Genomic DNA, 20,912 nt, shown 5'->3' with positions numbered 1-20,912 from the left:
GATGATGCTATTGTGCAGGAGATGCATGGGTGTCCTCCTCAGAGACATCCCTTTCCCTGACTTATGGGTGGTGGGGAGGTTGATGAGGGGAAAAGCTTTTTTGTGTCTCTTGGCTGTGGTCTACTCTCTACAGTACACGTGGTCTACAGCTGTCCTTACCTCTCCAGCATGATACAACCGTGTGGAACATTTTTACAAAGTGTTTTTACTAACTACTACACTGCTGTATACCTCTTTTGATTAATTTATGAATGAATGTACAGTGAGGGCAAGTGTGGACTGTTTTGATCAGATATTGATCTGAATTGTACCATCATGCCTTCAACATGTGAAGACACGGTTTACTGTCACAAATACTGAGGGTTAAGTGTTTTGGTGACTTGGTATTGATACTGTGATACAGTGAAGAGGAACTATACCATGATTTTGTTCACCGTGTTCTCACACTTCTGAAATCTGTTCCAAGCATAACATTTTGCGACTGAAAGGTCACACAACTTTAAGTTTTAAATGATTATTAAATAAACTGTCAATTTAAATTGAGTGTCTCTCCTCACCTTCCCACAAACATACCAGGCATGAAAACTGACTGATGTCCATGAATTGTACGTGTGTTGTTATAATTCAGTTGTCAACATTGTGAGGTTACTCATGAAAATTACTGACTGTTTGTGTTATTGACACACTAATTCATTTCCACAATAGTAGCTTTCTTTCATAAGCAAATATAAAGACTGAGTAATGAGTGGAAGAAGCACTTAGTGTGGATTAGAACTTGAATGGAGAGCAGTACAGTTTCCACCCAGGACTTTTACCATGTCATTCGAGGTTCACAGTGCATCACCTGTGAATGCCTGGACAAAACTTTGTTGTAAAGATTGATTTAAAAAAAAATGAAAATACATCACATACCCACACACATTCATTACTTCTAAAGTTAAGTGTGTGTATAAAGTGTGTGTATAAAGAACTAATGACCGTGTGATTAAGTACAAATAGGCAAATAGGCAAATAGGCAAATAGGCAAAACGAATACTCACGTGTGTGCCCAGAGTGTAAGCCTAGAATCCCAGTTGAATGTATGGCATAAAATGATGTATAATAATATGCTACACAAACAAATGATGCATGAATAAATAACTACATGAATTAGAGTAGAAAATAACTTGAACATATATTTTATTACTTGATTGGATCTGTCAGGCTACGTACAGTATGTTAAGGTCTCTAGAGCCACCTGCTGGTTTAAACAAGTGATAGACCTACATTTTGTGACAAAATGCATTTGCAACATTGCAGCAGCCTATCTACTGCTAACACAGGAGGCTGCTGAGGAGAGAATGGCTCATAATAATGACCGGAAACTATGTGTTTGATTTCCGCTGCAGCCATTACCACGAACACCCCTATATTGTAACAACAAACTATTACATTGACAAATCATGGATGCACCAACACTAAACAGTCAGCATGAAATCAGTGTATTATTAAGCAATGTATGCATGCAGTGGCAATATTAGCATGTCAATCTTGGTGGGGCAAAAAAAAATGTTTTAGATCGATGCCAGCAAAGCCAGTACATAACACAACACTAAACAACATATGAATTGCACTATAAGAGTGACAAACGGTGCCCACAAACTGTTGGGCCCTACATAAAGCTAACCCAACAGCAGAGTCCCAACAGCAGTCTGAACACCTTACCACTACTACACCTGGCTATCAGCAGAGCCTTGTCTGGCAGCGAAACAGTTCATTCAGCCTCATTTACTGCCTTTTAAAAAAACATAGAGGATATCAAATCAAATCTTATTTGTCACATACACATGGTTAGCAGATGTTAATGCGAGTGTAGCGAAATGCTTGTGCTTCTAGTTCCGACAATGCAGTAATAACCAACGAGTAATCTAACCTAACAATTTCACAACAACTATCTTATACACACGTGTAAAGGTGTAAAGGGATGAAGAATATGTAAAGGGATGAAGTGTAAAGTGATGAAGAATATGTACATAAAAATATATGAATGAGTGATGTCCGAGCGGCATAGGCAAGATGCAGTAGATGGTATAGAGTACAGTATATACATATGAGATGAGTAATGTAGGGTATGTAAACATATACAAGTGGCATTGTTTAAAGTGGCTAGTGATGTATTGTATTACATAAAGATGGCAAGATGCAGTAGATGGTATAGAGTACAGTATATACAGTGCCTTGCGAAAGTATTCGGCCCCCTTGAACATTGCGACCTTTTGCCACATTTCAGGCTTCAAACATAAAGATATAAAACTGTATTTTTTTGTGAAGAATCAACAACAAGTGGGACACAATCATGAAGTGGAACGACATTTATTGGATATTTCAAACTTTTTTAACAAATCAAAAACTGAAAAATTGGGCGTGCAAAATTATTCAGCCCCCTTAAGTTAATACTTTGTAGCGCCACCTTTTGCTGCGATTACAGCTGTAAGTCGCTTGGGGTATGTCTCTATCAGTTTTGCACATCGAGAGACTGAAATTTTTTCCCATTCCTCCTTGCAAAACAGCTCGAGCGCCGTGAGGTTGGATGGAGAGCATTTGTGAACAGCAGTTTTCAGTTCTTTCCACAGATTCTCGATTGGATTCAGGTCTGGACTTTGATTTGGCCATTCTAACACCTGGATATGTTTATTTTTGAACCATTCCATTGTAGATTTTGCTTTATGTTTTGGATCATTGTCTTGTTGGAAGACAAATCTCCGTCCCAGTCTCAGGTCTTTTGCAGACTCCATCAGGTTTTCTTCCAGAATGGTCCTGTATTTGGCTCCATCCATGTTCCCATCAATTTTAACCATCTTCCCTGTCCCTGCTGAAGAAAAGCAAGCCCAAACATGATGCTGCCACCACCATGTTTGACAGTGGGGATGGTGTGTTCAGGGTGATGAGCTGTGTTGCTTTTACGCCAAACATAACATTTTGCATTGTTGCCAAAAAGTTCAATTTTGGTTTCATCTGACCAGAGCACCTTGTTGATTCTTCACAAAAAAATACAGTTTTATATCTTTATGTTTGAAGCCTGAAATGTGGCAAAAGGTCGCAAAGTTCAAGGGGGCCGAATACTTTCGCAAGGCACTGTAGGTCTGTAACAGTTTGGGTCTAGAGTAACTCCCCGTTTGAAGAGGGGGATGACCACGGCAGCTTTAGCTCAAAACTAAAATATGTCTCTAGAGTAAGGAGGCCGATGTAGCAGCATCCTAGCATCCTACCGTCAATTTCTATGTTGTCATTTTGACTGGCTGGATGGCAGCTTCTTTCTTGCTTGATGATAGTCGACTAAGAAAAGTTATTGGAAACTATTTGAAAGTTTGGTGTTGGGAACAAAATGCAAATCAGTATACCAGACTGCAGATCCCTTACTGCTGAACCACTTACATTTTGAGCCAAGTTCCACCAGTTCAAACACAGTTTTTTGTAGAAGAGGCCCATTGACTCGTCTTACTATTGACACCAATGCACCAAACTGAAACAGCACAGCAGGCCACAAAGCCAAATGAAAGGTTTACTCTGTGCAAAAATGTCAAAATAGTATGTCACTAACAAACATCAGGACATTTTTGGACACTTCTCATGGTTATGACACATGTATGACATGCGTCCTAACACAGCCTAAGTGGGTAAGTGACATGTCATAACACCTGTCAAACTGTTCCGATGCATGAAAAATGACAGTGTCTGTAACTTGACTCTCAGTGATATAAGAACATGACATGAGATTAAAATTATTCTGTTATACAGCACAATGCTTACAAAGTAGAAAAGGAAGACCGGTTGACATTTCCCTTCAAATTAACTTAACTCAAGCAAACAGTCAGCATCCCCCTGAAAGTGAATTAAACAGGACACTTAATACAATTTACTGCAGTTTCCTTTTCGAAAAGGGTATTGATCTCCAGAGGCCCACACAAAAGTTGTGTTCTTTCATTATACACCAAAAGGAAGAAAACAAACATGGAGGGACTACCTAGAAACACCCTTTTTTCATTTTCTGTTGCAAATCTTTTTCAAATCTTTTCAGTTGTATGCCCAAATGAACAGGACATAGGTTGTGACATTAAACCCCAGCTGTCTGGCAAGATGGCACTTAGATCTAGGACCAGGCTACTGGTCTGGTATGAGGGTCAAGATCATGAACCGAGCACACACAGGCAGGAATTATTTTGGGCTAGGGTTAGTTTTAATGAAGGGTTACCAATTGGGGTACCAAAAGTGCACCATTATCATAATCAGATAGTGACTGTAGCTGAAAAATACTTTACCACTTTGAAGTGCAACACGTCATCTCCATATTCGCTCCTCAATTTTCTGAAGATGGTTTGAACAGCCTTGCATGACCCACACCATCTCTGTTAGACATCTATAAGTACAAACATGGATAACAGCATATTAATCCTCACATTTCAAAGTAACATCAAAACTACAGCAGCCTGACAGCTTCTTCATTCATTATCTGGCTGAGCATGACCACTCATTAGAGCAAACTAATTAACGTTAACGTTAGTCCAGCTCATATTTGTGAGCTAACTAACTAACGTTACATTATTTCACCATCTGTGACAACCTTTGAAAGTTGCCTAAGATACCAAGAAGTCCTGGGGATGACAATGCTCTTTTGTAACACCCTGGGTTTATAAGCGCGGAAATCGACTCTGCCATTCGAGCATGCTTTCGCGGCATAGGTGATATCGCGCCAGACATCGGGCTCGAAGGTCGAGGGTTCGAGACCTGCTTCCTGCTGCTTCATTACATTGGTGTCAGAAGTTGGATCAGACCTTGCGTGTGCTTGGCCGGTGAGCGCGTTCCTGTGTTCATCGCCCATTCAACATAAACATTACACAACAAGTTAGAAGTTGCATATTCAACAATGAGTGGTTTACAAGGAATCAGTTGCTAACTGCAAGCATTGCTTTTTTATTTTATTTTATTATTTTAACCCTTTTTCTCCCCAATTTCATGGTATCCAATTGTTTTAGTAGCTACTATCTTGTCTCATCGCTACAACTCCCGTACTGGCTCGGGAGTTATCTTCCACTCCTGGATCAAATCAAGAACGATCTCCAAACCTGGATCTCCCTCCCAATTAGCTTAGTAGGAAGAATTAATGTCATCCGTATGAACATCCTCCCTAGACTGAACTATTTATTTCAGTTGCTTCCATGCTATCTCACGGCAGGGTAGCCTAGTGGTTATAGTGTTGGACTAGTAACCGAAAGGTTGCAAGTTCATATCCCTGAGCTGACAAGGTACAAATCTGTTGTTCTACCCCTGAACAGGCAGTTAACCCACTGTTCCTAGGCCATCATTGAAAATAAAAATTTGTTCTTACCTGACTTGCCTAGTTAAATAAAGGTAAAAAAATACAAATCTACCAGATTCCTTTTTCAAAACAACTAACCAAAGCATCACCAAATTTATAAAAAACCTAGGATCAAGTTCTCCCCTCTATCGAAACTTGAATCTAAGGGTGGTCTTGCCCTTCCCTCCCTTCAATTGTACTGCTGGTCTGCCCAAATCCGCAACATGCTAACATGGATCACAAACAGACAAGAGTCAATGTGGATTCAGATAGAAGCCCAATCCTGTGGTTCATTGCCCCTAAGCTCAATTATATTAATTAATAACTTTAGTGAAGTGGGCAACATAGCCAAAACCTTTGTGATTTACAGCACCCTACTAGCGTGGAGGGACTGTAAGAAATACCTGGGCATTTCCTCCCAAATATGGTCTCACTCGCCAATAGTAGGCAACCCAGACTTGCCAAAAGCCCTGAGGGTGCCAACTTTAATCTTTGGCATCCTCTAAGAATCAGGACATTTTCAGACCTATTTCATCAGAAAACCACTACACTGAAATCCTTTCAAGAGCTCTGCAGTGAATTCAATGTGGCAAGATCCCATTTTCTTAAATATCTTCAAATTAGACATGTAATTTCCTCATTTACTTCCAAGAGGAGGTTTAGAACTCAGTTGAAGGAAGTTGAAACTATTCTTGTCACAGCACAATCCATTAAAGGCAAAATATCTTATATCTATAGACTCCTTTCTGAGAAAGGAGGCTCCTCCTTTACTCCTTTGAAAATAATCTGGGAAAAGGACCTTGGTCTGACTATCAGTGATGAGATATGGGCGGAGGTTTGCGACAGGGTATACTGATCCTCTACTAATGTAAAAATGAAAAAAATCCAATTACAAATGTTTGTCAAATTTGTATTACACTCCTTTGAGACTCCATAGAATGAAAACAGACATGTCTCCTAACTGTAAAAGATGTACCTCTGAAAGTGGAACGTATATGCATGTATTTTGGAGCTGTAGAGAGATTGCCAGGTTCTGGCAATCTATACATCCTGCTGCACAGAAAATACTAGATGTACAGTTTGATATGACCCTGTGTATCTATCTTCTTAATGTCCAGCAGGACTTTGTTCTTGATCCTGACAGAGAAAATGTCCTTATGACTATTACATACTTTGCTAAAAAAATTTATTCTTCTATTGTGGGCCTCTAATACCCCTCCTACATTTAAAATGTGGATTAACCAGATTGTTGACTTTCTCCCTCTTGAAAAGCTCACTTATGACATCCACGAGAGACCGCCCAGGTTTGATAGACTCTGGTCTCCACTACTCAACTATATTTCAAATTGGACAGAGTGAATGGGGAGATTAGGGAAATGAGCAGATACATGTTGTGTAAGGTGCTGTAAAATCTAAAAACGAATTATTCGCTTGTCATCTCAGCGAAGGCTAGAAATAGCTAATAAGAACCTTGATAGTGCTGCTGAAAGTTACAATATATGTTTATTTTTTAATTGTTCTTTATGTGTATGTGTATGTACATGTATGTATGATACGTGTGTGTGTATGTATGTGTGTATATGTGTCTGTATGTATATATATATATTTTTTTTTGTTTAACTATTATTTATTATTATTATTATTTATTTATTTTAAATATATTATTTATTTATTTTTATACATATCTTTTAAGCCTGTCACATCTGTGAATGTGGAATGTGTTTTGTTGGTTGATTGAAAAACAAGAAAACTTAATAAAACTTTAAATTGAAAAAAAAAAAACATTCCCAAACTAGAAACCGTGGATTGATGGCAGCATTCGCACAAAACTGAAAGCTCGAACCACTGCTTTTAACCAGGGCAAGGTGACCGGAAACATGACCGAATACAAACAGTGTAGCTATTCCCTCCGCAAGACAATCAAACAAGCTAAGCGTCAGTATAGAGACAAAGTAGAGTCGCAATTCAACGGCTCAGACACAAGAGGTATGTGGCAGGGTCTACAGTCAATCACGGATTACTAAAAGAAAACCAGCCCCGTCACGGACCAGGATGTCTTGCTCCCAGACAGACAAAACAACTTCTTTGCTCGCTTTGAGGACAATACAGTGCCACTGACACGGCCCGCTAGCAAAACCTGTGGACTCTCCTTCACTGCAGCCAACGTGAGTAAAACATTTAAACGTGTTAACCCTCGCAAGGCTGCAGGCCCAGACGGCAGCTGGCTGGTGTGTTTACGGACATATTCAATCTATCCTTATCCCAGTCTGCAATTCCCACATGCTTCAAGAGGGCCACCATTGTTCCTGCTCCCAAGAAAGCTAAGGTAACTGAGCTAAACGACTACCGCCCCGTAGCACTCACTTCCGTCATCATGAAGTGTTTTGAGAGACTAGTCAAGGACCATATCACCTCCACCCTACCTGACACCCTAGACCCACTCCAATTTGCTTACCGCCCCAATAGGTCCACAGATGACGCAATCGCAACCACACTGCGCACTGCCCTAACCAATTTGGACAAGAGGAATACCTATGTGAGAATGCTGTTCATCGACTACAGCTCAGCATTTAACACCATAGTACCCTCCAAACTCGTCATCAAGCTCGAGACCCTGGGTCTCGACCCCGCCCTGTGCAACTGGGTACTGGACTTCCTGATGGGCCCCCCCCAGGTGGTGAGGGTAGATAACATCTCCACCCCGCTGATCCTCAACACTGGGGCCCCACAAGGGTGCGTTCTGAGCCCTCTCCTGTACTCCTTGTTCACCCACGACTGCGTGGCCATGCACGCCTCCAACTCAATCATCAAGTTTGCAGAAGACACTGCAGTGGTAGGCTTGATTACCAACAACGACGAGACGGCCTACAGGGATGAGGTGAGGTCCCTCGGAGTGTGGTGTCAGGAAAATAACCTCACACTCAACATCAACAAAACAAAGGAGATGATCGTGGACTTCAGGAAACAGCAGTGGGAGTACCCCCATATCCACATCAACGGGACAGTAGTGGAGAGGGTAGTAAGTTTTAAGTTCCTCGGCGTACACATCACGGACCAACTGAATTGGTCCACCCACACAGACAGCATGGTGAAGAAGGCGCAGCAGCGCCTCTTCAACCTCAGGAGGCTGAAGAAATTCAGCTTGTCACCAAAAGCACTCACAAACTTTTCCAGATGCACAATCGAGAGCATCCTGTCGGGCTGTATCACCGCCTGGTACGGCAACTGCTCCGCCCACAACCGTAAGGCTCTCCAGAGGGTAGTGAGGTCGGCACAACGCATCACCGGGGGCAAACTACCTGCCCTCCAGGACACCTACACCACCCGATGTCACAAGAAGGCCATCAAAATCATCAAGGACAACAACCACCCGAGCCACTGCCTGTTCACCCCGCTATCATTCAGAAGGCAAGGTCAGTACAGGTGCATCAAAGCAGGGACCGAGAGACTGAAAATCAGCTTCTATCTCAAGGCCATCAGACTGTTAAACAGCCACCACTAACATTGAGTGGCTGCTGTCAACATACTGACTCAACTCCAGCCACTTTAATAATGGAAAAATTGATGTAAAAATGTATCACTAGCCACTTTAAACAATTCTGCTTAATATAATGTTTATATACCCTACATTAATCATCTCATATGTACAGTGCCTTGCGAAAGTATTCGGCCCCCTTGAACTTTGCGACCTTTTGCCACATTTCAGGCTTCAAACATAAAGATATAAAACTGTATTTTTTTGTGAAGAATCAACAACAAGTGGGACACAATCATGAAGTGGAACGACATTTATTGGATATTTCAAACTTTTTTAACAAATCAAAAACTGAAAAATTGGGAGTGCAAAATTATTCAGCCCCTTTACTTTCAGTGCAGCAAACTCTCTCCAGAAGTTCAGTGAGGATCTCTGAATGATCCAATGTTGACCTAAATGACTAATGATGATAAATACAATCCACCTGTGTGTAATCAAGTCTCCGTATAATGCACCTGCACTGTGATAGTCTCAGAGGTCCGTTAAAAGCGCAGAGAGCATCATGAAGAACAAGGAACACACCAGGCAGGTCCGAGATACTGTTGTGAAGAAGTTTAAAGCCGGATTTGGATACAAAAAGATTTCCCAAGCTTTAAACATCCCAAGGAGCACTGTGCAAGTGATAATATTGAAATGGAAGGAGTATCAGACCACTGCAAATCTACTAAGACCTGGCCGTCCCTCTAAACTTTCAGCTCATACAAGGAGAAGACTGATCAGAGATGCAGCCAAGAGGCCCATGATCACTCTGGATGAACTGCAGAGATCTACAGCTGAGGTGGGAGACTCTGTCCATAGGACAACAATCAGTCGTATATTGCACAAATCTGGCCTTTATGGAAGAGTGGCAAGAAGAAAGCCATTTCTTAAAGATATCCATAAAAAGTGTTGTTTAAAGTTTGCCACAAGCCACCTGGGAGACACACCAAACATGTGGAAGAAGGTGCTCTGGTCAGATGAAACCAAAATTGAACTTTTTGGCAACAATGCAAAACGTTATGTTTGGCGTAAAAGCAACACAGCTCATCACCCTGAACACACCATCCCCAATGTCAAACATGGTGGTGGCAGCATCATGGTTTTGGGCCTGCTTTTCTTCAGCAGGGACAGGGAAGATGGTTAAAATTGATGGGAAGATGGATGGAGCCAAATACAGAACCATTCTGGAAGAAAACCTGATGGAGTCTGCAAAAGACCTGAGACTGGGACGGAGATTTGTCTTCAACAAGACAATGATCCAAAACATAAAGCAAAATCTACAATGGAATGGTTCAAAAATAAACATATCCAGGTGTTAGAATGGCCAAGTCAAAGTCCAGACCTGAATCCAATCGAGAATCTGTGGAAAGAACTGAAAACTGCTGTTCACAAATGCTCTCCATCCAACCTCACTGAGCTCGAGCTGTTTTGCAAGGAGGAATGGGAAAAAATGTCAGTCTCTCGATGTGCAAAACTGATAGAGACATACCCCAAGCGACTTACAGCTGTAATCGCAGCAAAAGGTGGCGCTACAAAGTATTAACTTAAGGGGGCTGAATAATTTTGCACGCCCAATTTTTCAGTTTTTGATTTGTTAAAAACGTTTGAAATATCCAATAAATGTCGTTCCACTTCATGATTGTGTCCCACTTGTTGTTGATTCTTCACAAAAAAATACAGTTTTATATCTTTATGTTTGAAGCCTGAAATGTGGCAAAAGGTCGCAAAGTTCAAGGGGGCCGAATACTTTCGCAAGACACTGTATATCCATCCTGCCCTGCCTTCCTAAATTCTTCGAAAGCCAAGTTAACAAACAGATCACCGACCATTTCAAATCGCACCGTATTTTCTCCGCTATGCAATCTGGTTTCCGAGCTAGTCATGGGTTCACCTCGGCTACGCTCAAGGTCCTAAACGATATCATAACCGCCATCGATAAAAGACTTCAGCAGCAGCAGTCTTCATCGACCTGGCCAAGGTTTTCGACTCTGTCAATCACTAACTACTTCACAGAGAAAGTCCAGTGTGTCAAATTGGAGGGCCTGTTGTCCGGACCTCTGGCAGTCTCTATGGGGGTGCCACAGGGTTCAATCTCAGGCCAACTCTTTTCTCTGTACATATCAATGATGTTGCTCTTGCTGCTGACACCATTCTGTTTACTTCTGGCCCTTCTTTGGACACTGTGTTAACAAACCTCCAGACGAGCTTCAATGCCATACAACACTCCTTCCGTGGCCTCCAACTACTCTTAAATGATAGTAAAACTAAATGCATGCATTTCAATTGATCGCTGCCCGCATCCGCCCGCTCCACTAGCATCACTACTCTGGACGGTTCTGGCTTAGAAAATGTGGACAACTACAAATACCTAGATGTCTGGTTAGACTGTAAACTCTCCTTCCAGACTCACATTAAGCATCTTCAATCCAAAATTAAATCTAGAATCGGCTTCCTATTTCGCAACAAAGTCTCCTTTACTCATGCTACTAAACATACACTCGTAAAACTGATGATCCCGGCGATGTCATTTACAAAATAGCCTCCAACACTCTACTCAGCAAATTAGATGTAGTCTATCACAGTGCCATCCATTTTGTCACCAAAGCCCCATATACTACCCACCACTGCGACCTGTACGCTCTCGTTGGCTGGTCCTCGCTACATATTCGCCGCCAAACCCACTGGCTCCAGGTCCTCTACAAGTCTTTGCTAGGTAAAGCCCCGCCTTATCTCAGCTCACTGGTCACCATAGCAACACCCACTTGTAGCACACGCTCCAGCAGGTATATCTCACTGGTCACCCCCAAAGCCAACACCTCCTTTGGCCACCTTTCCTTCCAGTTCTCTGCTGCCAATGACTGGAACGAACAGCAAAAATCACTGAAGCTGGAGACTCATATCTCCCTCACTAATTTTAAGCATCTGCTGTCAGAGCAGCTCGCAGATCATTGCACCTATACATAGCCCATCTGTAAACAGCCCATCCAACTACCTACCTCATTTCCATATTTTTTTGTTTTTGTGCTCTTTTGCACACCAGTATTTCTACTTGCACATCCTCATCTGCACATATATCAAGCCAGTGGAAATTGATAAATTGTAATTACTTCTCCACTATTGGCCTATTTATTGCCTTCCCTCCTTACTTAATTTGCACACACTGTATACAGGTTTTTCTATTGTGTTATTGACTGTATGTTTGTTTATCCCGTGTGTAACGGTGTTGTTGTTTTTGTCGCACTGCTTTGCTTTATCTTGGCCAGGTCACAATTGTAAATGAGAATTTGTTCTCAACTGGCCTACCTGGTTAAATAAAGATGAAATAAAAAAATAATCAAACACATAGTGAGCCTACTATAAATCAAACAACATTTTATTGGTCACAACACATATTTACCAATGCTATTGCTGGTGAAGCGAAATGCTTGTGTTCCTAGCTCCGACAGTGCAGTAGTATCTAACAATACACCACAACACAAATCTAAACATAAAAGAATGGAATGAATAAATATATAAATATTGGGATGAGCAATGTCGGAGTGGCATTGATTAAAATACAGTAGAATACAGTATATACATACAAATAAGATCAAAGTTGTGTTTTCAACAAAGAACATTGGCATGTTTGTTTGCATGCAAGACAGATTTTGTGGCTGTTAATTTGGGGAATCAGTTTTCCCCTGTTCAATGCGTCATGAGCTTTATGCATCCTGCTCTACACCTCTAAGAAATAAACACATGAGGGCGCCAAATACTTAATACTGTGGGATATTTTTAATCTCCGCCAACAGAAACTCTTTATAATCTCATCCTTATTATTTAAAAACAAAAACAAATGGATGAAGAATGGATGCATTTATCTAATCCATCCCATCATTGTGGATGTATACATGTTTTGTCATTTTTGTTCCTCATATCATAACATTGTGAATGCCTGTCTGAAGACACCTACTGAAACTGCTGTACATGCCACAATTTTTTGTTCAACTTGCAGGTATTATATAGAATAGCCGTTCATATGTGAGATTAGCTGATATATACATTACAATTATTATATTTAACGTACAGTCCAATCACAGGTGGTTGTGGCACCTTGGGGAGGGGCTCATTGTAATGTCTGGAATGGAGTAAATGAACTGGTATCAAACACATGACACACATGGTTCCCATGTGTTTGATACCATTCCATGGTTTCCATTCCAGATATTATTATGAGCCGTCCTCCCTTCATCAGCCTCCTGTGAGTCCACTATATTTAAAAAGTGATTGTAAATTAGGTGAGGTCTTATTTTTTTGTGTTTTCAATTAACCAACACTTTTAGAACAATGAAATATATTGTTATTTTCAAGTTGTATTGAAATGTCAATGTGATTAAGGTTAATGGGCACTTTTAGAAGATAGAGAAAAAAACTAAAACCTGTCCTCTACAGTTTGAGCTTTTATTTTGAAGGCTGAAAACTGTAATGTCCATTTTATTATGCTGCCAGTAAAAACATGTGAAACTTTTTCGTAGCAGGTTGTTTTAGGATAATTTGCGCAGTAGTTTAAGATCATTAATGTAGCAGGAACATTGCCTTTTCTCAAACAATGTCCCTCCTCCACCGGCTCTCCTTCCTCTCCTCAAACCATTGGATGATAAAGCCAAAGGTCCCACCCCTCTGACCTTCTCCAATGGGGTTTGAGAAAGAGATGAGGACGCCAGCACTATGCAATTGAGCTCTTTCTCATGAGAAACATAAACTGTATGCAACCTATAGCAATGTACTAGTTTCCAGTGTCATCAAGTCCTCTTTAGACGGAGAAGCTCGTTTCAATTTTTTACAATACCAATTTGATCCACACGTGGAAACACGTTTCGGAAATGAGCAATTTTGCCCTACTGTTTTGTTTTGCTTTCTCAACTTTGTCCTCGTGCACAGCGCTGAAGAGGAACGACGAGCCTATTATCGGTGAACTTCTGCATCACATGACTAAGAAACTAAAGCGTTACATCATGTATTTATTATAAATTGTTCCCTATATCATTAACACTGCCTAATAGATGATTATGTGAGTTTAGAACGTTGCATAACTAGTTCGACCTCTTCAAAGTCCGTCTGATATGAAAAACATAAACCATATGGCTACAATTAGTCCTCAGAATGATAGGTACTATTCTATAAATGTAACCCATTCGGAGTAGGCCTAACTTACCGTACAGGTTCTTTCCAATCAAATTAATATTTTATTACATGAATTTTTTTTGTAGCTTTACTGGAAATACGTTAACTTTATTAAACTCATTGTAACTCACTTCCAAAACTATCTGCGATTTCCTAAGGTGTTTTAGCGCAGGAGGTATACTCGCCTCGACCGCAGAATGCGTCTTATATAGCCGCATCGTATGTCAAGTTCCTGGAGTCTGCTGGAGCAAGAGTCGTCCCTGTGATGTAAGCTTCATGCAGATTGATAATGAACTATAGTTGAGCACTTAACAGCTTTTCAAATATTGTTCTGAATATCTCATAACATTTGACTGAATAGACCTAATGTTAATTTCCCAACTACTTTATTATGAACCTCTGACACACTTTTCTGTGATTTCTACAGGATAAATAAGACACTGGAAGAGTACAAAACACTGTTCAACTCCATTAATGGGTAGGTGTCAGCTATGCTATTTGCTGTACAAGACCCACTGTTGTGGTGTTTTTGTAATCTTTTTCCCACTTTTATTTCTTTAAAAAAAATGAACTACATATTTCCCCCCTGTAGAATACTCTACCCTGGTGGAGGTGTTAGCATCCTCACATCTGGGTATGCAAAGGCTGCTAGAATCTTTTATGAGCTTGCCATAGAGGTATGACATGGTACTTTTGATACTTGCACATATTGTAGAGCTTCATTTTACCTTACCAAATATGTGGGGGGAAAAACCTGTTCTTAATCATTTTTTGTTGTTGACTTTTTAGGCCAACTCAAGGGGTGACTATTTCCCTGTATGGGGCACGTGTCTTGGATTCGAGGAATTGACGTACCTGACCAGTGGAAAGATGCTTCTGTCCCACACCAATACCAGTGGTGTGGCATTGCCACTGGTGTTTAGTAACAGTATGTTTTATATGTACTTGCGTGTATCACCATGATACAGACATAAGAGAAAAGCATCACTCATCAGATTTGACCAGAATTACATTTCCCAAATGGAACCGGTTCACTTATCCAAATGCTGCAAGAATGCACACAGCCTCACCGAAACAATCATCTGCAACTTGAAGTAATGTGAAATTCTTTCACTTTCAGGATCAAGAGAGAGTAGGATGTTCAAGGGCTTCCCATCAGAGCTCCTGGATGCACTGGCCTCTGAGCCAATCACTGAAAACTCCCATAAATGGAGTCTCACTTTGGCGGTATGTGCATTGTGTCTGTGTACAATCACCAAGTGATAGGCTTTTATGTATCCTCTGTAGCATTAATTGTGAACTATTCGTGCAACATTGCAATCCAGATTTATAACAGCAATGCAGACCTTAGGAAGTTCTACAAAGTCCTGACCACAAGCAGTGATGGGATAAATGAGTTTGTGTCAACTATGGAAGGTAAAGCACATTGTTCTAACTTAGCAAACAGTAGTATATATACAGTAACTTATACTGGAACATGTACTTGCATAATATAATTGTCAATGATAGGTTCATTGTTTTCTCTGTAGCATATGGCTTCCCCATCTATGGAACCCAATGGCACCCTGAAAAGAATACATTTGAATGGACAAAGCCGTACATTCCACACTCTCCATTGGCTGTAAAGGTTACTTTCTTCATGGCCGATTTCTTTGTCAATGAAGGTAGTTATAGTAATGTGTTGCAAAATGTCACTGACTCTATCGTGTTTGTCTCAATATGTAGCTTGATGTTATTGTAACATGGAGAGTTCTTGAATGTACCCCCCTTGACTGAACCATGAAGGGTGTGGTCAAGATCGAACTCCACCTGTTACAATATGTTTCAACCACTAATCTATGCCACTGCTTTTTTCATTAACAGCTAGAAAAAACTTTCACAAATTTGAGGATGAGGAGGTGGAGAAGAGGGCACTGATATATAACTACAATCCTGTGTACACTGGAATCAAGTCAGTCTTTGAACAAATATATTACTTTTGAAATGAGTGTCTTTTTGATATTTTAAGTAGAAATTGTGGACAAATATTGAATTTTAAAAGCCTGTTAGTAATAACTATTGATTTTTTATATTAATAAAGACTTCCTGAATTGCCAAAGATGCCCTCTGTGCATCCTCTGTGACTTCTAGGAAGATGTTAACCCACTTAACCCCAACATTTCTCCAAGTTCACCATCATTGTAAAGCCCTAGTTATTTTGTTGCTTGAGTCATTTCTGAAGATTATTTATTTAATGTTATTAGTAATTTATTTTAAGGTGAAGAAAATTTTAAAAAACTCCCACATTTTCAGGTCAACTCTGTTACTTGAACTGAACTCTTGATTTTTTTCCCCCCTGAGTCATTGCATATCTCATTGTCAAGTCAGTGTAAAAGCAGGTGAGCTGGTTCTACTCTTTTAACCCATGTTCTGGTGTTTGGTGGTGAAAAACTGAGCAGGTCGAGCACAACACTTCAACCCTGTTACCCATAGATGGTCAGGCTGGAAAGGTTCTAACAATGTTTTTTTTGTGAAGTTTGAATTCAATTGCCCCTCCCTGTTGTACACAACAAGCTTCCATTCCCCCCGGTCACAAAGAAATGTATGGCTGATTTAAGATAAGGTAGTCAACCCTGTTACTTTATTTGGCACTATAGTTTTTTATTTAACCTGTTGAGATGGGGAAATTTGTTTCATTAAGTTGAACATGTGCTCTTTATGACAATGTTAAAATAAGTGAAATAAAATAAATCAAACTACTCAAAAGGAACCTAATTGGTGGAACGACCCAAATTATTGTTCTTAATGGTACTGATATAAACCTTACAATCCTGTTCACTGGAATCAAGTCTGCCTTTGAACAATATTACTTTTTTGTGAGTATGTAATTTAACATGTTTATTTCAATAATTGTAATGGTATTTATGCTGCAACACTTAGATGTACATTTCTGTAAATTAAAAGCTTAATGTTTGATTTGTATATTTTTGATAAAGGTTTTACAAAGAAAGTAGGCTAACTGAGAACAATAAAGTTGTTCGTATGACTATGGATGTCTATGTTTTTGAACAAACCTAAAACAATCTTATTCTTATATTATCCAACAAAACCGTTGGTTGATTTGTGTAGCTTGAGGATGAAGTGTTTTTCTATGAAACACAATTAAAAGCAGAGAGAACATTCACAATTGTGCAATAAGAACCAAAATAGATAAACTACTTTTTATTCTAATATTTACCCCCACGCCACAGTTGTCTCTTGTACTATTTTGGGTCACTTGACAAAAGTCCATCTTCACGTTCAATCGCCAGTGTCAGAAAGTTCACCAGAGCCACTGATGATAGCAAAGTCCACTTTAAACTCAACCCAAGGACAGAAACAGGAGAACAAAAATAAATGTAACTTTCAAAATGCATTTATGCACAAATAACACTCAGATATTAAGAGACTAAAATGACATTTGAGGAACATTTACACATCAAGCTGACGAGACTGGGATCTCAATCACGATACTACTGTAAATGTAATGCCAGTATGGAACATTCAAGATGTCAAAAATACTATTTTGAAATGGAGCTATCGAAGATCGCATTGAGTTGCAAATAACTTGATAACATGCATTGACAAAGTAACAGGAATGAGCATTCAGATAAAATGACAAATTAAAAATGCAGACTCCTGCCTCAAGAATTCACATTTTTAGAATTCCTTTGTATTTCATAGTGTAAAGATTGTGATAATGATTCTAAGCTATTAATGACCTTATATACACAAATGTACTACTACTACTACTTTTGGCCATACAACACCACCAATTTTAAAGTGGCACCTCAAACCCACCCATGGGTTTGAATTGTAATACTGAGAGGGGTTGGAATGCCACAACATTTACTAAAAGATAACCATTTTATGTGGTCGTTAGCCAGACAAACAATTTCATTACCATTTCAACATCTGTAAAATAATGTAAGGATACATGCAACTACTACTGTTTACAACCATTTTGGAAATTGGTTATATTTGGAACTAGAGAAGACCATTTCTTACTTGACATAATTCCATACGTACTCTATGACAACATTACAAAGTGTTCAAAGTTCAGAGTGAAGGTTTAACCATCATTAGTTGGTGCCATGGTCAACAGAACATTTCTTTACAATGATCCATGTTGTATTTTGTTTTCACAAAAGGAGTCCATAAAAAGGACCGCTTGCTCCCAAAGTAAGGCACAGTGACTAAAATATATTTTGCTTCGAATTTCAAATGACTGGAGGAGAACGATTTGCAACAAAACCAAGACAAAGTGAATCAAGAACAAACCTGATTCGGTTCACATCCTTTTTATGACATGGAAAAATGAAGACTACACCATTTAAATACATACTTGAGGCTACAAGAAGATTCCAAGATAAACTTGAACACTGAAAAAACAAAGTATCGATGTCCAAAGAAGGGAATGTTTAATGTGCTACTTGACAAAGGGACAACAGACACAAGCACAGTCCGACATGAAAAGGTCTCTTCACGATTTTCAAAATAGGAGCATTCCCTTCTCCACAGACACCCACACCCCAGACACTGGGCTGGAGCCAGTTTGACCCGTCAGATACCATGTGGAGTCTGTATCTTCGACCACAAGTTTGTGCTATTAAGTCTCCCCTCCTCACTGACGGGTAAAGTTTGTGCTATAGAGTCTACCCTCACTGACGGGTAAAGTTTGTGTGTGGATTTTGATGTTCCTTCCCTCCCACCAGTTGTTTGGAATCCAAGGAGCTTGTCCTTTTAAACATAAAATGACCAGAGAATGCCTATTCCTGGCACAACCGTCTTTTCAACACGTTCCAGATATGACATCAGCTAGTGGTCCTTCATCGTAATGTATTCATTGTGTCGATGTCAAAACAATGGCTGCCGATAGTCTCTTGTGGAGTCGTGCTGAATCAAAAGGTGAGGGAGAGGAGGAGAAAAACTGAGGATGAGGAGATAAGCAAGCGTCTGCAACGCGGCAGTCTCAGGGTTGATCTGCAACGCGGCAGCCTCAGGGTTGATCTGCAACGCGGCAGTCTCAGGGTTGATCTGCAACGTGGCAGTCTCAGGGTTGATCATGTGGAAAAGCAGGGGGAACACAGAAGGTGAAAATTGGAAAAAAAGAACTAAAGAGGGTTGAAACCAAGAGAAGGTTGCATATTATATGGATTGTGAAACCAAGTATGGGGGCTGGAATTGTGCTTAGGCGTAGACTGGAGCTCTGTTTTGGGGTGTTGGTTTTGTCTGGGCTAACCCTCTTCCTCAATCTCCTCCTCCTGTCTCTCCTCGAACACCTTGTCCGGTAGCCGGAAACACTCCTCAAAGAAGTTGACCAGCGACTGGCTGAGGTGCTGCTGCGTGGCCTCGCTGTGGATGAAATGGCCCTCGTCTGGGTAGATCTGAGGGGGAACACAACACACTGGTCACCACACATCCATTCATATTGCTCTGGATGTACATGCAGCTTCATGTAGATGCTATAATAAACATGTTATTATCATCACCATCTAAGCCCCTTCAAAGTACACTATATATACACAAAGGTATGTGGGCACCCCTTCAAATGAAATGGATTCGGCTATTTCAGTCACACCCGTTGCTGACAGGTGTATACTATCGCACACACAGCCATGCAATCTCCATAGACGAACAATGGCAGTACAATGGCTTTACTGAAGAGCCCAGTGACGTGGCACTCATAGGATGCCACCTTTCCAATAAGTCAGTTCATCAAATTTCTGCCCTGCTAGTGGTGCCCCAGTAAACTGTAAGTGCTGTTATTGTGAAGTGGAAACATCTAAAGAGCAACAACGGCTCAGCCGCAAAGTGGTAGCCCACACAAGCTCACAGAACGGGACCGCCTAGTGCTTAAGCGCGTAAAAATTGTCTGTCCTCGGTTGCAACATTCACTACTGAGTTCCAAACTGCCTCTGGAAGCAATGTCAGCACAATAACTGTTCGTCGGGAGCTTCATAAAATGGGTTTCCATGGCTGTGCAGCCACACACAAGCCTAAGATCACCACGCGTAATGCCAAGCGTCGGTTGGAGTGGTGTAAAGCTTGCTGCCATTCAACTATGGAGTAGTGGAAACGCTTTCTTTGGAGTGATGAATCCCACTTCATCATCTGGCAGTCGGACAGACACATCCGGGTTTAGCGGATGCCAGGAGGACGCTACCTTCCACAATGCATAGTGCCAACTGTAAGGTTTGGTGGAGGAGGAATAATGGTCTGGGGCTGTTTTTCATGTTTCGGGCTAGGCCCCTTAGTTCCAGTGAGGTAAATCATAATGCATACAATGACTTTCTAGACAATTCTGTGCTTCCAACTTTGTGGCAACAGTTTGGGGAAGGCCCTTTTCTGTTTCAGCATGACAATGCCCCCATGCACAAAGCAAGGTCCATACACAAATGGTTTGTCAAGATCGGTGTGGAAGAACTTGACTGGCCTGCACAGAGCCCTGACCTCAACCCTACTGAACACCTTTGAGATGAATTCGAAGGCCGACTGTGAGCCAGGCCTAATTGCCCAACATCAGTGCCCGACCTCAATGGATGAATGGAAGCAAGTCCCCACAGCAATGTTCCAACATCTAGTGGAAAGCCTTCCCAGAAGAGTGGAGGCTATATTAGCAGCAAAGGGGGGGACCAACTCCATATTAATGCCCATAATTTTGGAATGAGACGTTTGACGAGCAGGTGTCCACATACTGACTACTGATGAGGCCTACTCAGTCAACACACAGTAGAGCATATAAGGGTAAGGGGACCTATGATGCAGCGATGACCTAAACTCTGACTTCTAAATGCTCCATGTCTTAATGGGATTAGTTAGGGGGTCATTGTGAGGTGTAATCCCTCAGCTGGTGTGGGGTTACACAACTTCTTGGTTTAA

At 40.7% G+C, this 20,912-nt stretch overlaps 2 protein-coding genes across 6 annotated transcripts in view; one reads left to right on the top strand and one right to left on the bottom strand.

Moving 5' to 3' along the window:
• The first annotated feature begins 13,515 nt into the window (after positions 1–13,515).
• Positions 13,516–17,040, top strand: LOC112233580 (gamma-glutamyl hydrolase). The gene is made up of 9 exons (XM_024401321.2): positions 13,516–13,799; positions 14,171–14,279; positions 14,440–14,490; positions 14,605–14,689; positions 14,802–14,940; positions 15,133–15,239; positions 15,338–15,428; positions 15,542–15,676; positions 15,876–17,040. The coding sequence occupies exons 1-9, from the start codon at positions 13,712–13,714 to the stop codon at positions 15,992–15,994; spliced, it is 924 nt and encodes a 307-aa protein (XP_024257089.1). The 5' UTR covers positions 13,516–13,711; the 3' UTR covers positions 15,995–17,040.
• Positions 17,041–17,390: 350 nt separating this feature from the next.
• Positions 17,391–20,912, bottom strand: part of LOC112227747 (dipeptidyl aminopeptidase-like protein 6) — a 356,992-nt gene continuing 353,470 nt past the window's right edge. For all 5 annotated transcript variants that reach the window (XM_042308485.1, XM_042308488.1, XM_042308486.1 and 2 more), the window contains one exon: positions 17,391–19,417. In XM_042308485.1, coding sequence (XP_042164419.1) covers positions 19,268–19,417 — 150 coding nt within the window. In that variant the 3' untranslated portion in view covers positions 17,391–19,267. The remainder of the gene's footprint in view (positions 19,418–20,912) is intronic.

This window comes from Oncorhynchus tshawytscha, linkage group LG29 (assembly GCF_018296145.1).
Source record: "Oncorhynchus tshawytscha isolate Ot180627B linkage group LG29, Otsh_v2.0, whole genome shotgun sequence".
In the NCBI taxonomy this organism is placed as follows: domain Eukaryota; kingdom Metazoa; phylum Chordata; class Actinopteri; order Salmoniformes; family Salmonidae; genus Oncorhynchus; species Oncorhynchus tshawytscha.
Note: the sequence above shows the minus strand (reverse complement) of the source record. Positions and strands in the feature narration are given on the sequence as shown.